This window comes from Electrophorus electricus, chromosome 5 (genome assembly GCF_041902795.1).
Source record: "Electrophorus electricus isolate QZ-2024a chromosome 5, ASM4190279v1, whole genome shotgun sequence".
Taxonomy (NCBI): domain Eukaryota; kingdom Metazoa; phylum Chordata; class Actinopteri; order Gymnotiformes; family Gymnotidae; genus Electrophorus; species Electrophorus electricus.
The window spans coordinates 12,339,130-12,354,861 of record NC_137501.1 but is presented as its reverse complement, the minus strand read 5'-3'; the positions used below and the strand labels follow the sequence as shown (position 1 = coordinate 12,354,861).

General features: G+C 44.3%; 2 protein-coding genes across 2 annotated transcripts; both read left to right on the top strand.

Moving 5' to 3' along the window:
- LOC145657951 (uncharacterized) lies at positions 1 to 3,171 on the top strand. Its single transcript, XM_081714833.1, has 5 exons — positions 1 to 251; positions 406 to 735; positions 948 to 1,079; positions 2,076 to 2,107; positions 2,243 to 3,171. The coding sequence occupies exons 1-5, from the start codon at positions 215 to 217 to the stop codon at positions 2,348 to 2,350; spliced, it is 639 nt and encodes a 212-aa protein (XP_081570959.1). The 5' UTR covers positions 1 to 214; the 3' UTR covers positions 2,351 to 3,171.
- A 5,000-nt stretch (positions 3,172 to 8,171) lies between these two features.
- Positions 8,172 to 10,471, top strand: LOC145657984 (uncharacterized). Its single transcript, XM_081714862.1, has 4 exons — positions 8,172 to 8,434; positions 8,589 to 8,918; positions 9,129 to 9,245; positions 9,973 to 10,471. Exons 1-4 carry the CDS (start codon positions 8,398 to 8,400, stop codon positions 10,068 to 10,070), a joined length of 582 nt encoding a protein of 193 aa, XP_081570988.1. The 5' UTR covers positions 8,172 to 8,397; the 3' UTR covers positions 10,071 to 10,471.
- Positions 10,472 to 15,732: the final 5,261 nt, after the last annotated feature.

Here is a 15,732-nt window from a genome sequence, read left to right as displayed (position 1 = left end):
TTTGTAGTGATCTGCCCCCACACAGCCAGAACCAATCATCTTGCGCATGTCTCATGGCCGACTTGTCAGAACGGCGTTTGCCACAAGGCTGTGAGATCTGATAAAAAATTTAAAAAATCAAAAAGTTCCACTGACGAGGACCAATGAGATTTCTGTGCGGTCGTCTGCGTTAGCAACTCACACCACCATCAGACACCCAGCCTCATACTGAGAGATGGAGAGATCAACACTCATACTCACGATTCTCTTGTGTGAGTAGATGTGCTTTGTGATATATGTGTATTAGGAGTGTTTCTGTAGATGATTGTGTATCTGTCTCCTCTCCTCTAGAATGCGAGATCTTACCGTCTCATAACTTTCTTTTGCTGTCTGTTCATTGAGCTAAAGTGAGATGTTCTCCTGTAGATGTTGCGTTCTCCGGTCAGAAGAGGAGCTCCGGAGCAGAAGTGGAGATAAGAGTCATTCGTGGACAAAACGTCACTCTCCTCTGCGACTGTGAAATACCCGATGGGTCGAATATCGCCTGGTTTAGGAACTGTTCACACTCGTATCAACCTACTCTCAAGCTCCCACCTGAGCTGTCCCGTTATTCTTTAAAGTATAATGACACGGATAAAACGCACCACCTGGAGATTACGGCCATCACAGAATCAGATCAGGGTGTCTACTACTGCGCTCGGCATACCGATCGTATATACTACTATGGAAACAAGACAACTCGACTCTCTGTTATCGGTAAGATACCTCATTTGCTGTTGTTGTACAACTTTTTGGTGTGAGGTTTTTCTGGTTTGAAAACGATCCTGTTTTGAAAATTACTATTAATTATATATTTCGCATCTTTCTAGGCTGCGTTAGTAATGCAAGCACTGCTCTTTGAATTCTTTCTCTTTTTTAACCTTCACCCTTTCTCCATTAAAACAGTTTCACTTCCTATCCGATTTCAGACACGGATGTCTCTGGTGCCGAGCTCGTGTCAATGTGTAGAGTCTGCTGGACCCTGCTGTTCGTTGGGTCTCCTGTGTGTGTTCTCCTCTCCTCCACCTGTGTGTACTGTTTCTATAGTAACAGAAAAACAGGTATTTCCTCACCATCATTCTTCCTTCGACTCCATTCCTACTCTAGAATTTTCTCTAGTATAATGTAATTTAAATGTAATGATCGATTAACATATAATATAATATTATTAGATTATTGATTACTAAGTAATAGTAATATATTTGGACATCTGGACAGATTGATGTGGGTTAGGGGACATCTGGACAGACTGATGGGGGTTAGGGGACATCTGGACAGACTGATGGGGGATAGGGGACATCTGGACAGACTGATGGGGGTTAGGGGACATCTGGACAGACTGATGGGGTTAAAGGAACATTTGGACAGACTGATGGGGGTTAGGGGACATCTGGACAGACTGATGGAGTTAGGGGACATCTGGACAGGCTGATGGGTTTAGGGGACATCTGGACAGGCTGATGGGGTTAGGGGACATCTGGACAGGCTGATGGGGTTAGGGGACATCTAGGCAGGCTGATGGGGGTTAAAGGACATCTGGACAGGCTGATGGGGTTAGGGGACATCTGGACAGACTGATGGGGTTAGGGGACATCTGGACAGACTGATGGGGGATAGGGGACATCTGGACAGACTGATGGGGTTAAGGGACATCTGGACAGACTGATGGGGTTAGGGGACATCTGGACAGGCTGATGGGGGTTAAAGGACATCTGGACAGGCTGATGGGGGTTAAAGGACATCTGGACAGGCTGATGGGGGTTAGGGGACATCTGGACAGACTGATGGGGTTAGGGGACATCTGGACAGACTGATGCGTTTAGGGGACATCTGGACAGACTGATGGGGGTTAGGGGGACATCTGGATAGACTGATGGAGGTTAGGGGACATCTGGACAGACTGATGGGGGTTAGGGGACATCTGGACAGGCTGATGGGGTTAGGGGACATCTGGACAGACTGATAGGGGTTAGTGTCCATCAGACCCTTCCTTCCCCAGGAGAATGCTCACAAAGTGTTACGCTGCACTGACTGTCCTCTTTGGTTTCTTCACTCAGGATCCAGAAAGAACAATGACTATATATATGAGGTACATGCATTCTCACTACACGGATGTTTTGCATTTTAAACATATTTGCCACCTCGGTTACTGGTGTAATTATTCTCTCTCTCTCTCTCTCTCTCTCTCTCTCTCTCTCTCTCTCTCTCTCTCTCTCTCTTTCAGATGATCTGTGCTGAGGAGCATGAGTGTGAGAGGACTGTGAATGGACAGATCTGTGACCACACTGAAGTCTTCTACACACCTCAGATATCCTCACTCAAATCAGAATAAACACAGCAAGCTAACACACACATATTGAGTAATGAGTTTTCTGTGTAGGCTCGTCGTTGGGTTGCCATGTAAGGCTTCAGGGTGGACTTCATGTTAAAATAATAAACCAAAGATTTAAATAAAGCCAAAGTGTCCAGGAGGGAGTGAACATCAGCACACAAACAGGTTCTGGAGTCCAGCGTCTCTGTGGAGCCACTCGGACACTGGCCCTCATGCTCCGGGGACTCCGTGGTAGGGGACACATGTCAGCACCTAGAACCTGGAGGGAACCGGAGTGCAGAGGCCAGCGGAAGGGCAGACTATGCATGTAAAAAAAACCACACATGGATCTTTTTGTGGGTGGAGCTTTATGCAGAGATCCAGCACCATAGCAGAGCCACATTTGTCACCAAAGAGGAAACTATCTATGTGCTCTATCACTCTGGTTACCTTAAGCTGACACTTTTAATCAAAGTGACTCACAATTATAACTAAGTACAACTTGAGCAATTGCTCAGGGGCCCAACAGTGACAATTTGGTAGTGGTGGGGATTGAACCAGCAGCCTCCTGATTATAAGTCAAGCACCTTAACCACTAAGCTACCACTGCTCTGCTTCAGGATCCTGCTCCCACATTGAGCCCACTTCCGGTTCCAGGGTCAAGTTTCTCCTCCTGTAATGATAGGGCTTCTTTTCCTGGCCTGACCCCGGCTCTTGAACCATCTGCTACCCAGACCTTTGACCCAGACCTTCCCGATAAATGTTCAGATGCAATCAGCTTCATTATTCTCCCAAATCTTCTGTGAATCGTGTGTGAAATAATAAATATAGAAATAAACTTACCCTGCCTTGTGTGTAACTTCATATGTGACAGTGGAAACATTTGTTAGTACCTAAATATTAGATCCTGAATGTCCCAGTGCAGTAGAGTGTGCAGCTGCATCTTAGCAGGTTCGCGTCGTGGTCTAAAGAGTCCTATATCTGCTGCACTGCACAAAAACCTGCAAACAGGAAACCCACAATGAGGCCCTGCATGTCAGGTGAAGGTCAGGACTCTTCCGAAGGTCTGCATTAACTGCATTTTACAAACTTATAACATAAAGGATATGGAACAGACAGCCAGGATCAGGGGGTGCTACATTTACACAGTGGCCTCATTACATAAAGGACGTGAAACAGACCACTGCAGACAGGATCAGGAGGGTATTACATTTGCACAGTGGCCTCGTTACTTAATTGATGTGGAACAGACCACCATGGCCACAATCAGTGCTACATTAGAATTGCTGAACATAATAGCTAGAGTTGCAGGTAGCACCTGTTTTAAAAATAGATTCATATATATTTAAAAGTATTTAACAGCAACTAATAGCATCTAGGTCACCATCCAAGCTCTCTGTGTCTGTCTGTGTGTGTGTGTGTGTGTGTGTGTGTGTGTGTGTGTGTGTGTGTGTGTGTGTGTGTGTGTGTGTGTGTTTGTGTTGGTGTTTGTTGTGCTTCCGGCCTACAGTCAGCGTGAGTCATTTCACAGCCCCTGTAACTGAGGTAGGAGTTTAGGAAACCCTGTTGTGTTAACGGATCATCTGGGCTTCAAATCCATATTCCAAATTCTAACAGTGTGTAAAATTATTTCAGGAACAGAGCAGGCACATGGTACTGGGTACACCAGGGCGTGGCTGGTGATTGGTGAGCTGGTGCTACTGGATTGGGGGCATGGCCAGTGATTGTTGAACTGGTGTTGCTGGAATGATGGCGTGGCTGGTGATTGGTGAACTGGTGTTGCTGGAATAGGGGCATGGCCGGTGATTGGTGAACTGGTGGTGCTGGAATGAGGGCGTGGCTCGTGATTGGTGAACTGGTGTTGCTGAAATAGGGGTGTGACTGGTTTTTGGCCCAATTTTCTGATTGGCATTAGGTTTCGGTGATCGCAGAGTAAACTCTGGATCATGGCCAAATCTGTGTTCTCTCATGGCTTGACAATCAACTCTCGATTGCTATGTGTGAAAAGTCACAAAAAATACCTATCATGTCACGGAGTGACATGAATATGCATGACTACAAGTTTATATTAAACAGTTTATATGCAACATATAACAGTTTGTCATGTTTCTTTAACTAAACAGTAAGAGGTATATCAGTCAGCCAGAAAGATACACTGAGGAGGGAGGTAATAATACATTAACTAGATTAAAAAGTGCAAACGTAAATAAATAAATTAATCAATTCATTAAAGGGTGTTTACACACAGACAGTGTTGTAAGATTCCCCTCCCTCACCCTGAGAGTTTGTGAACAACAGAGTTCCTGCAAATTAAAACCGGAAACCCACAATGAGATGCTGCAGCTCAGAGCACGTACAGACAAAAGCATACCAACTGTCCTTAATTTCTGACCTCAGATCTGTTTTCCATTGACTAGCTGTATCTTTCAGGCCTGGTTAAAGAGGCAAATCTGAACCAGGATCTGATATAAACATTTGATTGTGCTTGTGAGTTTCTGTATATGAAAACAGGAAACCCACATTGAGGCCCTGCAGCTCAGTCCACGTACAGACCACAGCATATTAATCAAAGTCAAAGTCAAATTTACTTATAAGCGCTGTTTACAATAGATGTCACAAAGCAGCTTTACAAATGTCTGAGTCCAAGCCCCCAGTGAGCAAGCCAAGGGCAACAGTGGTAAGGAAAATCTCCCTAGAGCATGAGGAAGAAACCTTGAGAGAAACCAAGACTCAAAAAGGGGGGGGGGGGGGGGATCGTAATGCGCTAGGAGTTGTCTCAGGTACTGTGGGGCAAGACCATTGAGTGCTTTGTAGGTCATTAGAAGTATTTCCGAAGTATATGAATCTTTACTGGGAGCCAGTCTAAAGTAGCTAAGATAGTAGTGATGTGATTAAATGTTATAGTTCTAGTGAGAACTCTGGCTGCTGCATTTTGGACTAGCTGGAGCTTGTTTAAGCACTTAGTAGTACAGCCAGATTGTAACAGTGAGCGGTAAGGAAGCGGACATGTGCAGAGAAGATCGAGATTTTTTAGGGTCAAATCCAAATTCAGAGTCGTCAGAGCAGTCCAGGGTCAGTTTACCGATATAGACATTCTGAGGGTACATAACAACAAAGAAACAAAAGCACACAAAGACAAACAAGGGAAGCAGGCTACAACATAGGCTAGGAAACATGAAGGCTAGGATAAACACGAAGGCTAGGATAAACACGAAGGCTAGGATAAACACGAAGGCTAGGAAACACGAAGGCTAGGAAACACGAAGACTAGGATAAACATGAAGGCTAGAATAAACACGAAGGCTAGGAAACACGAAGGCTAGGAAACACGAAGGCTAGGATAAACACGAAGGCTAGGAAACACGAAGGCTAGGAAACACGAAGGCTAGGATAAACATGAAGGCTAGGATAAACATGAAGGCTTGGATAAACACGAAGGCTTGGATAAACACGAAGGCTAGGAAACACGAAGGCTAGGATAAACACAAAGGCACTGAGTACAAACGTATGGGCACGGGCTTTCAAACACAACAGTACAGACATACAGACTTTCAAACATCCGAAGAATGAGCGGCGAAGACAAGGGAACCAGACAGGGTTTAAATACATGAACTTAACAAGACTAGAAATGAGGAACAGGTGAAAGTAATGATGGGCATGGAAAACCAAATGAGGGGTGGAGGAAACGAAACTAAAGACTGGAACCAAAATAACACACACGACAGAAAAACCATCAAAGCGAGGGGGGACCAACCGTGACACAGATAGTAAGACATTACAGTAGTCCAATCTGGAAGTGATAAATGCATGGACTAGCTTTTCTGCATCATGTGCGGAGAACATGTTCCTAATCTTTGCAATGTTCCTGAGGTGGAGAAAGGTGTCATAGAACTATTATTTGTGAGCTTTGAATGAGAGACTGGGATACATCATCACTGCAAGATCTTTAACTGTTAGAGAAGATGTGATTGGGAGACCATTGAGGTTCATTGAGTAACTATGTCTGTGGGTCTTAGCTGTCTGTGGGTCCTAGCTGTCTGTGGGTCCTAGCTGTCTGTGGTCCTAACAGACGTACGTCTGTTTTGTCAGGATTAGTGAGAGAAAGTTCCTCAACATCCAGTGTCTGACATCCTTTATGCATTTGTCAGTAATACTAAGCTGATATTTCTCCTTTGGTTTGGCTGAAACATATAGCTAAGTATCATCAGCATAGCAGTGGAAACTAGCACAGTGTTTGCATATAATATCACCTAGAAGTAACATATATGAAGAAAAAACAGAGGACCTGGAACAGATCCTTGTGGGACACCATAGCTAACCTTGTATGCTTAATAGTCTCCATTTATGTTAACAACCTGACATAGATTTGCTAGATAAGATTTAAACCAGGAAAGGGCTATTCCCCTAATCCCAACAACATTTTCTGGTCTGTCTAGTAAAATGTTTGTATCTTAGATCTGTTTCAAACAGATTTGACTTATATTTACAGTATTCAGCCTTTTAACTTTGCTCAGGGGCCCAAAAGTGGTAACTTGAATTGTATTGCTGTTCCAGAACACTGAGACGGGATTGATTCTTGAGTCCCAGGTCAAAGGTCACATAGACAAGTGTGTTTGTGTACAAATTGGTGAATGTCAAGTAATATGATTTAGAATATGGACCATACACTATGGTGTGTTGTGGTGTCTCATAGGGACCTTTGAAATTTTGCCTTCTGCACTTAAACAGTATTTATGGCATTTACATTTACAATTACGGCATTTAGCAGACGTTCTTATCCAGAGCGACTTACAAAAGTGCTTTGCCATTTACTCATAGAATATATCCAAGTACAGTACAGTAGGTTAGAATTAAACATACCAATGAACTGGAATACTGTAGAATACAGGGATGAATGCCGATACCTAGAAGTGCAAAATACATAAGGTCTATCTTAAAGAATGATAAGTGCTATAAACAATAAGTGCTAGTACACACAGTACACACACACGCACGCACACACACACACACACACACACACACACACACACACACACACACACACACACACACATAGAGGCGCACAGGCTCACAAGCACATGCACACACACACACACACACACACACACACACACACACACACTGAGGAGCACAGGCTCACACACACACACACACACACACATGCATACACAGAGGAGCACAGACTCACACACACACACACACATGCACACACAGAGGAGCACAGGCTCACACACACACACACACACACACACACACACACACACACACACACACACAGAGTTTTCATTGCATCAGTTTACATTGCATCAGTAATCAGTTTGCATTGCGCCAGTAATCAGTTTACAGGTATATCCCTTTCGATGCACTTTCTCTCCAGTTAAGTTACCCTCTCTGTCTACGTTGCTTTCCCTGTTCGTATTCGCTAGTGTTGTTCTGTTCTCTATTCTCGTCAGGTGTTCTCTCATGTGTTGTACTTTCTCTCTGTGCTCTCATATATGTTGCTTTTTCCCAGTTCATATATGCAAGTGTTGTCTGGTTTTCCTTTTATATCTGTTGCCTGTGTGTTTGGTCTTGTTTACTGTCTGTCTAGCTTAAGTAGCCTGGTTCAGTGTATTCACCCTCATCCTGTTAGCCTGTTATTCTTCTGTTTGTTCCTTCCTTCTATTCTGTATTGTGTTTCCCTGATTAGTCTGTTTTTGTTATTAAACTTATTATTCATGTATTCTATTCTGTCTCTCTCTACACATTATGGCTTCTCTAGTTTGTGATTCAGTTGCTTCTCACATGTGAGCCATTGTCACTTTGCAAGTTTGTTCACTCTCTACCCTCCAAACATAGCCAGTGACGTGAAGTATTTGTAGTGATCTGCCCCCACACAGCCAGAACCAATCATCTTGCGCATGTCTCATGGCCGACTTGTCAGAACGGCGTTTGCCACAAGGCTGTGAGATCTGATAAAAAATTTAAAAAATCAAAAAGTTCCACTGACGAGGACCAATGAGATTTCTGTGCGGTCGTCTGCGTTAACAACTCACACCATCATCAGACACCCAGCCTCAGACTGAGAGATGGAGAGATCAACACTCATACTCACGATTCTCTTGTGTGAGTAGATGTGTTTTGTGATATATGTGTATTAGGAGTGTTTCTGTAGATGATTGTGTATCTGTCTCCTCTCCTCTAGAATGCGAGATCTTACCGTATCATAACTTTCTTTTGCTGTCTGTTCATTGAGCTAAAGTGAGATGTTCTCCTGTAGATGTTGCGTTCTCCGGTCAGAAGAGGAGCTCCGGAGCAGAAGTGGAGATAAGAGTCATTCGTGGACAAAACGTCACTCTCCTCTGCGACTGTGAAATACACAGGGGGTCGAATATCGCCTGGTTTAGGAACTGTTCACACTCGTATCAACCTACTCTCAAGCTCCCACCTGAGCCGTCCCGTTATTCTTTAAAGTGGAACGACACGGATAAAACGCACCACCTGGAGATTACGGCCATCACAGAATCAGATCAGGGTGTCTACTACTGCGCTCGGGATACCGATGATATATACTACTATGGAAACAAGACAACTCGACTCTCTGTTATCGGTAAGATACCTCATTTGCTGTTGTTGTACAACTTTTTGGTGTGAGGTTTTTCTGGTTTGAAAGCTATCCTGTTTTGAAAATTGCTAATAATGATGTGTGTTTGCATCTGTCTAGGCCACATTAGTAATGCAAGCGCTGCTTTTTGAATTCTCTCTCTTTTTTTAACCTTCACCCTACCTCCAAACAGTTTCACATACTCTCTGATTTCAGGTGCCGAGCTCGTGTCAGCGTGCGGTATCTGCTGGACCCTGCTGTTCGTTGGGGCTCCTCTGTGTGTTCTCCTCTCCTCCACCTGTGTGTACTTTTTCTATAGCAACAGAAAAAGAGGTATTTCCTCACCATTGTTCTTCCTTACACTCCATTTCTACTCTAGAATCTTCTCCAGAATAATGCAATTTAAATGTTATGATTGATTAACATATATATATAATATTCATAGATTATTTATTACTAAGTAATAATAATAATAATAATAATAATATAATATATCTGGACATCTGGACAGACTGATGGGGGTTAGGGGACATCTGGACAGGCTGATGGGGGTTAGGGGACATCTGGACAGGCTGATGGGGGTTAGGGGACATCTGGACAGACTGATGGGGGTTAGGGGACATCTGGACAGACTGATGGGGGTTAGGGGACATCTGGACAGACTGATGGGGATTAGGGGACATCTGGACAGGCTGATGGGGGTTAGGGGACATCTGGACAGGCTGATGGGGGTTAGGGGACATCTGGACCGACTGATGGGGGTTAGGGGACATCTGGACAGACTGATGGGGGTTAGGGGACATCTGGACCGACTGATGGGGGTTAGGGGACATCTGGACAGACTGATGGGGGTTAGGGGACATCTGGACAGACTGATGGGGATTAGGGGACATCTGGACAGGCTGATGGGGGTTAGGGGACATCTGGACAGACTGATGGGGGTTAGGGGACATCTGGACAGACTGATGGGGGTTAGTGTCCATCAGACCCTTCCTTCCCCAGGAGAATGCTCACAAACTGTTACGCTGCACTGACTGTTCTCTTTGCTTTCTTTACTCAGTTGGGAGTGAACATCAGCACATGAACAGTTTCTGGAGTTCAGCGTCTCTGTGGAGCCGCTTGGACACTGGCCCTCGTGCTCCGGGGACTCCGTGTTAGGGGAAACACGTCAGCACCTAGAACCTGGAGGGAACCGGAGTGCAGAGGCCAGCGGGAAGGAAGACCGTGCACAGGAAAAAATACACAAAAATACACATGGATCTTTTTGGTGGTGGAGCTATATGTCAAGAGCCAGTGCCATAGCGGAGGCAGTAGCAGACCCATGTCTGTGGCCAAAGAGGAAGCTATCTCCGTGACCTATGTGAATGAGAACCTCCGCGGTTCTGGTTCCTGCTCAAGCATCGAGCCCGCTTCCGGTTCCAGGTACTGACCCCGGCTCTCGAACCATCTCCTACCCAGACCTTTGACCCAGACTTCCCTGATAAATGTCAGGATGCAATCAGCTTCATTATTCTCCCAAATCTTCTGTGAATCGTGTGTGAAATAATAAATATAGAAATAAACTTACCCTGCCTTGTGTGTAACTTCATATGTGTCAGTGGAAACATTTGTTAGTACCTAAATATTAGATCCTGAATGTCCCAGTGCGGTAGAGTGTGCAGCTGCGTCTTAGCAGGTTTGCGCCGTGGTCTAAAGAGTCCTATATCTGCTGCACTGCACAAAAACCTGCAAATAGGAAACAGTAAACCCACAATGAGGCCCTGCATGTCAGGTGAAGGTCAGACCTCTTCCGAAGGTCTGCACTGACTGCATTTTACAACCTTATAACATAAAGGATATGGAACAGACAGCCAGGATCAGGGGGGTGCTACATTTACACAGTGGTCTCATTACATAAAGGACGTGAAACAGACCACTGCAGCCAGGATCAGGAGGGTGTTACATTTGCACAGTGGCCTCGTTACATAATTGATGTGGAACAGACCACCATGGCCACAATCAGTGCTACATTAGAATTGCTGAACATAATAGCTAGAGTTGCAGGTAGCACCTGTTTTATAAATAGATTCATATATTCTTAAGAGTATTTAACAGCAACTATTAGCATCTAGGTCACCATCCAAGCTCTCAGTGTGTGTGTGTGTGTGTGTGTGTGTGTGTGTGTGTGTGTGTGTGTTTGTTGTGTTTCCGGCCTACAGTCACCGCAAGTGGTTTCACGGCCCCTGTAACTGAGGTAGGAGTTTAGGAAGCCCTTCTTTTGTGTTATCATATCATCTGGGCTTAAAATCCTTAATCAAATAGTCGCAGTCTGTAGTCAAGAGACCGTAGAGACTTCTGGGACTGGGCTAGAGTTTATTCCCTACTCATCCTTTATTAAAGTTAGCATTGCTAAGGTTCATACGCTGGTATATTCTAACCTCCCTAACTGCCACCACAGAGATATATTTATAACAGACACTGCTATTGCAAAACTGTCTTATCATGTGGGTACACAAACACACGTCTAAATTCTCAAAGGAAACATTTGTGGTTTATCTCTGTTTCGCTGTCTCTCAGACATACCTATAGATGCTTATAGAAGCATTTGTGGTTACTCTCTTCTCTCTCTCTCTATCTCTCTCTCTCTCTCTCTCTCTCTCTCTCTCTCTCTCTGTGTGTGTGAGTTAGAATAACTTCAACAGAGCACAGTGGGTTAAAATAACTCCAACAGAATACAGTGAGTTAGAATTAGTATTAATTAGTATAAATAATTATGGTCCAGTTATGTAAGTATTAGATGAACTCTAATTAGAGCCCAGTTATATAAGTATCAGTAAACTGATTAGGGCCCAAGTCCTCAGTGTTGAGCAGCAGGTCTGAGACACAGTTTCACTGAGTGCAGCACAGCAGCATACAAGTGTGAGTCTCATAACAGAGTGTTAGTGCATGTGACCTGGTGAGAGTGTTTAATGGAGGGATATAGATCATATGACCTGGTGAGTGTGTTTCATGGAGGGATATAGATCATATGACCTTGTGAGAGTGTTTAATGGATGGATATAGATCATATGAGCTGGTGAGAGTGTTTAATGGAGGGATATAGATCATATGACCTGGTGAGTGTGTTTAATGGATGGATATAGATCATATGACCTGGTGATAGTGTTTAATGGAGGGATATAGATCATATGACCTGGTGATAGTGTTTAATGAATGGATATAGATCAAATGACCTGGTGATAGTGTTTAATGGATGCATATAGATCATTTGACCTGGTGATAGTGTTTAATGGATGCATATAGATCATGAGAGAAATGCTCGGGCCACATTTCTCAAAGTGAAACAGAGCAGCTCATTTAAAAGGCTCTGTTGATATGCCCTCCCACTTGTATGGACTGGGACTAGAACATAGAAATACATCATGCAAAACTAAACTGAGGTCAGCATTTACAAACCAGTGTGGCACACTGTAGTGTTTCTTGAATACTATTGGCTGAATTAAGATCAGTGATAATACTCCATTATGTTTCACTGTTCAGGCATGAGTTTATATATATATATGCATGTAATGAAGATTAAAGATAAGTACAGTCAAAATGAAATTTTTGATATACCAATATGATTGTTGTATACTCATGAGTCAGTAAGAGAAGATATTACTGAACCATAAACCATGCAATATATATTGAAGTGGATGAAACAATGTCATTGTAGATAGTGACATCATCTCCCAGTTTGACTCTCATATCCATTTCTGCTCTAGAGATCCAGAGAGCTTCTTCTGACTGGAGAACACAACACCTACATCAGTTCAGCTCCTCAAACACCTACACCAGTCCAGCTGCTCAAACACATGCACCAGTCCAGCTCCTCAAACACCTATACCAGTCCAGCTACTTGAACAGCTACACCAGTCCAGCTCCTCAAACACCTATACCAGTCCAGCTACTTGAACAGCTACACCAGTCCAGCTCCTCAAACACCTATACCAGTCCAGCTACTTGAACAGCTACACCAGTCCAGCTCCTCAAACACCTACACCAGTCCAGCTCCTCAAACACCTACACCAGACAATGAAGGCGTGCAGAGCTCAGTCTTTGCCAGGATGTGCGGAAAGCTCTGGCAGCTTCTTCATGTGTCTTCAAGTTGTGTGTGAAACCTCAGATGTTTCCATGACTCTGTATGTTTGTGTGTGTTGTGAAAAGGTCAAAGCACCACATGAAAAGCCTGTTGTGTTTTTATACTCTTCATTATCTCACATTCACCAGTTCACGCAGATGCACCTCACCTTTGACCTGACCTAAAGAATCAGTCCTGTCTCAATACCTGCAGCAGTGCAATTATTCACATCCTGTTTACTTACAAGCACAATCTATTGTCTAAATCAGATCCTGGATCAGTGTAATCACTCTAACCAGGCCTGGAAAAACCTAATATTAAACAGATCTGAGATCAGTGGTTAAGGACAGTCAGTGTGCAGAGGTCTGGTCTGAGCTGCAGGGTCTCGTTGTGGGTTTCCTGTCTGAGTGGGACTGAACTCTGCTGTTCAGGCTCTGCTGTGAGATGGGGGAGGGGTGAAGGGAGTTCTACTGTTTATTTATCTGATGTGTTGTGCAGATTTTAGACGTGACTAAGTGCATTATTAGTACATGTCGTTGTGTTGCGAGTGTGTTCAGGAACGCACGATTCTCACCTCCACTTCTGACTGGAGGACACCACACCTGCAGGAGAACATTGGCCTTTAAGAAAAGATGTATACATGCACAGTCTCAGACACACTTTATTTGTAAAATCAAATGACTACATAGAGAACAGGAGACAGGAGACATGTTCCTCTTGAAGTGACCAAGTTTCCTTGTCTGTGTGTGTAGCAGACTACAACACAGGGTTTGTCAGAACTATAGCTCTGCACTCTGATGTTACAATTCAGAAAATTAAGATATTAGCCTCAACTACATAATCTATAATCAATCAGTCTAGTATGTGTGTATGAGTGTGTAAGTGCAGAGAGCTGATTGGATGGAATTGTTTGTTAAATTTGTTTTAGTTTGTTTGAATTAGTGCAAAACAATGAATTAGGGTCTGTGGATAGGAACAGTCAGTGTGCAGTGCATCGGATATGGCCTGAGATGTAGTGCCTCTTTCTGGCTTTCCTGTAAGTGTGTGTGTAAAAAAAACGTCCATGACGAAGATATGAGGTCTCAGTGTTCTGCAATAAAACTTACTACTGACACAACGCAAACTGATTACTGATGCAGTGTAAACTGATTACTGATGCAATGTAAACTGATGCAATGTAAACTCTGTGTGTGTGTGTGTGTGTGTGTGTGTGTGTGAGCCTGTGCTCCTCTGTGTGTGCGTGTGTGTGTGTGTGCGTGTGTGTGCATGTGTATGTGTGTGTGTGTGCGTGTGCGCACATATGTGCCTGTATGTGTATGAGTGTGTGTGCATTTGTGTGTGTGTTCACGTGTAAGTGCCTGTATGTGTGTGTGTGCATGTGAGGTGTGTGTGTGTGTGTGTGTGTGTGTAGAATAGATTCATCTTTGCCTGTGCATATTTGTATTTGTGTTTGTGTGTGTGGGAGGCAACATGTTGTATGTTATGTAGCAACACTACATGTAATGAGATGGAATAAGAATGTCCTAACCCCTAACCCTAACCCTAACCCTTAACCCCAACTCCAACCCTTAACCCTTAACCCTAACCCCTAACCCTAACCCTAACCCTTAACTCTAACCCTAACCCTTAACTCTCAACCCCTAACCCTAACCCCTAACCTTAACCCCGATCCCTAATCTTAACCTTAACCCTTAGCCCTAACCCTAACCCTTAACCCTTAACCCTAACCCCTAACCTTAACCTTAACCCTTAACTCTAACCCCTAACCCTAACCCTTAACTCTAACCCTAACCCTTAACTCTCAACCCCTAACCCTAACCCCTAACCTTAACCCCGATCCCTAATCTTAACCTTAACCCTTAGCCCTAACCCTAACCCTTAACCCTAACCCTAACCCTAAACCATAACCCTAACTCTAAACCTTAACCCTACTCATTTTACATTTTACTCATTTAGTTTTATAAAATGAAGAAAGTATATTTTGAAAAAAAAACAAAACTCCTCCCACCTCCCACTCCCTCTGGAGCATTAGCCATGCCCAGTCAGTTGTCAATCACTCAAACTCCTCCCACCTCCCACTCCCTCTGGAGCATTAGCCATGCCCAGTCAGTTGTCAATCACTCAAACACCCCCCACCCCCCACTCCCTCTGGAGCATTAGCCATGCCCAGTCAGTTGTCAATCACTCAAACACCTCCCACCTCCCACTCCCTCTGGAGCATTAGCCATGCCCAGTCAGTTGTCAATCACTCAAACTCCTCCCACCTCCCACTCCCTCTGGAGCATTAGCCATGCCCAGTCAGTTGTCAATCACTCAAACTCCTCCCACCTCCCACTCCCTCTGGAGCATTAGCCATGCCCAGTCAGTTGTCAATCACTCAAACTCCTCCCACCTCCCACTCCCTCTGGAGCATTAGCCATGCCCAGTCAGTTGTCAATCACTCAAACTCCTCCCACCCCCCACTCCCTCTGGAGCATTAGCCATGCCCAGTCAGTTGTCAATCACTCAAACTCCTCCCACCTCCCACTCCCTCTGGAGCATTAGCCATGCCCAGTCAGTTGTCAATCACTCAAACACCCCCCACCTCCCACTTCCCTTGAACAACGTTACTTGTTATACATCAGTATTGGGAGCACCTGGTGGACATCACTATCAGAAGGTCCAGGGTCCTTCTGTCTGATGTTTGGGAGAGCTGAGGTTTCAGTGTTGTTTATTTTTGTC

What these genes read in the sequence shown, in the direction of transcription:
- LOC145657951 (XM_081714833.1), top strand. Translation starts at nt 215, where the DNA reads ATGGAGAGATCAACACTCATACTCACGATTCTCTTGT. An exon ending in CATACTCACGATTCTCTTGT is followed by an intron (nt 252 to 405) that starts GTGAGTAGATGT and finishes GTTCTCCTGTAG; the next exon opens with ATGTTGCGTTCTCCGGTCAG. An exon ending in AACTCGACTCTCTGTTATCG is followed by an intron (nt 736 to 947) that starts GTAAGATACCTC and finishes ATCCGATTTCAG; the next exon opens with ACACGGATGTCTCTGGTGCC.
- LOC145657984 (XM_081714862.1), top strand. Translation starts at nt 8,398, where the DNA reads ATGGAGAGATCAACACTCATACTCACGATTCTCTTGT. An exon ending in AACTCGACTCTCTGTTATCG is followed by an intron (nt 8,919 to 9,128) that starts GTAAGATACCTC and finishes CTCTGATTTCAG; the next exon opens with GTGCCGAGCTCGTGTCAGCG. An exon ending in CTATAGCAACAGAAAAAGAG is followed by an intron (nt 9,246 to 9,972) that starts GTATTTCCTCAC and finishes TTCTTTACTCAG; the next exon opens with TTGGGAGTGAACATCAGCAC.